We start from the raw sequence: 5,000 nt of genomic DNA, 5'->3' as shown, positions 1-5,000 counted from the left end.
TCTCTTAGGTTAGGTTAGGTGTTTACTTGGCACTCTGGCGTGTACCGAGGTTCCCACACTGCCAAGGGCGGCGAGGGGGGCGTGGGGGGGAGCACAGGGGCACATCCAAGGCTGCGTCACAAAATTTAGTGATTCTTTAGTTTAGTTGTAAACAAAACTATTCTCTTAAAACTACATTTATCTGGTAACTATGCACACACACACACACACACACGCACTCACACATACACACACACGCACACACACACATTTAACTAGGGAGAGGCGTCACTGGCTGCACAGGGAAGCAATTTAAGTGGTCTGAAATATCTTACTGGCGTTGTGTGGCGACATCAACAAAGCAACACCATTTCTCAAGTAAATAAGTATTATATCTAACTCAACACCATCTCAGGCACTCACCTTCCTGTATCTGGTGGTGTGTGCGTGTGTCTGTAGGTGTGGAGGAGCCCTTGAAAGCCAGCACCTTGTACACCTGGTTAAACATAAGATGCCTGGCCTGTAGATCCACGTTTTTGGCGCGACTCTGTGGGCCGTCTCACTTCCCAGGGACAGTTTTTTTGTTTTTTACTAATTACACTGGTTTTTATATATATATTTATCGGTTTTCTAGGTTATGATGATTAATAAAGGTTATATTATTCGTTTTGCATAGGGTTTATCTTATACTAGTATTTTAAGATACCACAAGTTATAAAATCCCACATCTCTAATCTTTGCCTTTTTTTTCTTATTTACGCCACTTTTCCTTTATATTTTCCGGTATAAGATAATGTAAAATACTTAAAAGACTCCGTACTAGTTGTTTATTTATCAAAAGTAACCTCAATTAGTGAATTATAACGCGATCGTCCCTGTCTCAACACTGTACCATTATACAATGTTGACATCCTGAGGACTGTCTAAGAAAGATGAAAGAAATTTAATCCTCTTCCTCTTCCTCGTCTTCCTCACCCTCATCCTCCTTTCTTCCCCTTCCTCCTCTGGCAGAAAAGGGATAAGAGGAGGAAGTAAACGAAAATAAAGAAAGGAATAAGGAAATACTGAATAAAGAAAGAAATAACGAATAATATGATTTAAAACTTTGTCCCTGTTATTTTCCTTCATTTAAATCCTATTCCTCCTCTTCTTCCTCCTCTTCTTCCTCATAATCTTCCTTTCTTCTTCCTTCTCAACATTACTCACCATTTTGTGGTTTTAAATGAAAGATTTATATATCATCTTGCGAACATTTTCAACACACACACACACACACACACACACACACACACTGCATCACCATCTGTACAACGAAAGACAAGGCAACACACACACACACACACACACACACACACACTGTATAAGCATATGTACAACGAAAGACAAGGCAACACACACACACACACACACACACACACACACACACACACACACACACACTGCATAAGCATCTGTACAACGAAAGACAAGGCAACACACACACATACACACACACACACACACACACACACACACACACACTGCATCACCATCTGTACAACGAAATTCAAGGCAACACACACACACACACACACACACTGCATCACCATCTGTACAACGAAAGACAAGGCAACACACACACACACACACACACACACACACACACACACACACTGCATCACCATCTGTACAACGAAAGACAAGGCAACACACACACACACACACACACACACACACACACACATACACACCAGAAACACCTAGAAACACAATTTTACTCCCAAAAACACCTAGAAACCCAAAAAACACTTAAAAAACACTTAATTTCCTTTCAAAACACCCAAAAAACACTCATTTCTAGCCAAAAAACACTTAAATAACACTTAATTTCCTTTCAAAACACCCCAAAAGCACTCATTTCTTGCACAAAAACAGCGAATAACACTTAATTTCCTTTCAAAACACCCAAAAAAAACACATTTCTAGCCAAAAAACACTTAAATAAGACGTGATTTCCTTTCAAAACACCCAAAAAAACACATTTCTAGCCAAAACACTTAAAAACACTTAATTTCCTTTCAAAACACCCAAAAAACATATTTCTAGCCAAAAACACTTAAATAATACTTAATTTCCTTTCAAAACACCCCAGAAGAGACACACACCTACCCAAGGACAGCGAAAAAACAATTTCTACCCAAACAAACTTGAAAAACACCAAAATCTAAAAAAAAACACAAAAAAAAATAAAAAAATATATAAAAAAACATCCCCTGCCTTTTTAAAACACCACAGAAACGGTGAATTTACTTAAAAAAAAACACTGAAAGCACGACTATTCCCTTTCAAAACACCAAAAACTCTCACTTCTATTCCAAAATGCCTAGAAAAAAAAATTGCGTATTTAACTCAAAACACTTCATCTTATATTACAAGGCTGCCACATCACCACCACCACCACCACCACCACCACTACTACTACTACTGCTACTACTACTACGTTTGCTTACCTTTAAAACGCTGGAAATTCAGTGAAAATCTTTTCTTAATATTTCTTCTTTTCCTTCTCCTCTTCCTCCTTCCCTTCCCTCTTCTTCCTCCTTCCCTTCCCTCTTCTTCCTCCTCCTTCTTCATTTCTCCTTCTTTCCTCCTCTTTCTATTCTTCTCTATGCATGAAAACAGCTGGAAAATATAGGAAATAACACTAAATACTAATGGAAGGGCACTGGGAGGAGGGAAGGTCCAGGGTCTCGGTCCCCGGATGAAGGCGGCTGATGACGTCACGTCCGCCATATTTACGTTACGCAAATGATTTTGAAAATGACCCCTCGCAAAAATGAAGCTAGGCCGGAATGCTTTACATATTATGAAAGGGCATAATTTTAAATTAATTCTGGACATATAAAAATATTCCAAGCTTCAGTGATAATAAAGCGATATTTAAATAACTATATGAAAAAGTGTTCGAACAAACACGAATAAAAAAATACATTCCAAAATCCACAAATCTCATTTCTCACGAACACAATACACTTTAAAAAATCGAAACTATTTTTACAAACAATCAGAAGTTAACCGGAAGCTGAAATAAATAAATAAATAATTTATAAATGTCGACTTTTTGAGTGTTCAACGGGTCTAAAACCCCTCTAAAAGTCCACGTATTTCACTCAAAAGCATCATAACATATTTAAAAGACAATAAACGATTTTTTGAGCCCATAAAATCTTGCCTAGCGGCTGAAATAAAAAATCATGTTTGGCGGTATGAAAAATTTAACGGCAAACAGCAACAATTATTTACGCTGAAACAACCCTCATAATCCGACATGTTTCCCTTAACACTCGCACGCAAAACACTCAAAACCACACCAAATATTTTTACAAACCATAAAATCTTAGTTAAAAAGCCTAAATATATAAGTTAAGAAAATAGAAAGAATATTGGAACCGAGGGTAGGACTCTGGCAATCCATCATGGCGGCAGCGGGAGGGGAGGGAGGGGGCTCAGATGAAAACAAGGTTGGCTATCTCTCTTTCCTTATTATTTGTGGTTGTTATGAAGGTTATTTCTCTGTTTTCTGGATTAATTTCAGCTGTGTGTATGCGTGTGTGTGTATATATATGTGTGTGTGTGTGTGTGTGTGTGTGTGTGTGTGTGTGTGTGTGTATGTGTGTGTGTGTGTGTGTGTGTGTGTGTGTCCGCCTCTATTCCATGATAAATAGCATTATTTTCTCTTCTCTTCTCCCCTTTTGCTATTAAGTATCAAGTATTTTCCAGGTATTTCCAGTGTTTTCCAGGTAGTGTCGTAGGTTGAAGCCAGACCTCTGCTACCTGTCACTACTAAACTCACCTTAATTGACCTCCTGTGCCTCTGTGGTCCCGTTCCCTGGTGTTTAAATGAAAAGAGACACACACACATCCGCACTGCACGGTGTTTCCCAGGTACACTGAGGAAGACAATAAAAAATAATAAATAAATAAAAAAAAAATCCCAAAACGCCTGGAGCAGTCTGCCTCCCTCCCTCGGTGAAGGAGGTGGAAACAAGCGGACCCTCACCATGGGGTACAACCGGATACTTTAATTATATGGCAGGAAATGCGAGGGTACATTGACTTTATAAGCGAATACAAATGAAAAACATGTCACTTGAAGCACTGTGAGGTGTTAAGAGAGAGAGAGAGAGGGAGTCGGTTCCCCGCGCCAAATAGCCTATCACTTATAATTAAACCTTTAAATTGACGGAAACTCGAATAAAAGCATAGAAAACGAGAGGACTGAGTTTATAAGCGAACCTTAAAATTAATTAGAAGTTATGAAAGACACAGTAGACTGTTTATAATGATACTGAAGACTGAAAGAGTGAAAGGGTTAGCCTATCACTCACAATTTAACCATAAATTAATGAAAACTCCAATAAAATCATAGAAAACGAGTTAACCAATATCTTCACTCTTTCACCACTATTCTGTCCACCTCCGCAATGCAAGAGTCAACCAGTATATTCACTCTTTCACCACTATTCTGTCCACCTCCCCAATGCAAGAGTCAAGCAGTATATTCAGTGTTTCACCACTATTCTGTCCACCTCCCCAATGCAAGAGTCAAGCAGTATATTCACTCCTTCACCACTATTCTGTCCACCTCCCCAATGCAAGAGTCAAGCAGTATATTCAGTGTTTCACCACTATTCCATCCACCTCCCTAATCAGTGTGTATCTGGCTGTGGTACATAAGCATATACAAAGGAATATTTCAAAGATAAGGGTGTGATTGGCTAACCTAACACACACACAACAATTGGTTCTACTTCAAATTGATTTACTAACAATGTGTCTGTGATATATATGCACTGCCAAGAGCTTGTATAAAGACTATGCTAACCTAACCTAACACACATATAATAAAATAAACAAATGTCATAGGATACATTTTTTATTTACAGATAAAGTATATTTACAACACCACACAATGAAAAACATGAATACGATGGCTCAATCTATATTTACGTGGACTCTTGCAACCAAAACACCATGATATT

At 38.4% G+C, this 5,000-nt stretch overlaps 1 protein-coding gene across 12 annotated transcripts in view; it reads right to left on the bottom strand.

Annotated features, from left to right (window-relative positions):
- Positions 1-4,112, bottom strand: part of LOC135112414 (probable E3 ubiquitin-protein ligase HERC4) — an 11,441-nt gene extending 7,329 nt beyond the window's left edge. For 2 of the 12 annotated variants that reach the window (XR_010274357.1, XM_064026851.1), the window contains exons 1-2: positions 2,469-2,760; positions 403-983 (exon numbers count right to left, since the gene is read on the bottom strand). Coding sequence is in view for 8 of the 12 variants with exons in the window: in XM_064026851.1 (XP_063882921.1) it covers positions 403-487 (85 nt within the window). In the remaining 4 variants the exon portion in view is untranslated. Of the gene's footprint in view, positions 1-26; positions 112-402; positions 1,622-2,468; positions 2,771-3,811 lie in introns of those variants that run through there. The other 10 variants (XR_010274355.1, XM_064026855.1, XM_064026854.1 and 7 more) reach the window with 10 other exon arrangements.
- Positions 4,113-5,000: the final 888 nt, after the last annotated feature.

Source organism: Scylla paramamosain, chromosome 23, assembly GCF_035594125.1.
Source record: "Scylla paramamosain isolate STU-SP2022 chromosome 23, ASM3559412v1, whole genome shotgun sequence".
NCBI classification, from domain to species: domain Eukaryota; kingdom Metazoa; phylum Arthropoda; class Malacostraca; order Decapoda; family Portunidae; genus Scylla; species Scylla paramamosain.
The sequence above is the reverse complement of the archived record's forward strand: the minus strand, read 5'-3'. Positions and strand labels throughout refer to the sequence as shown.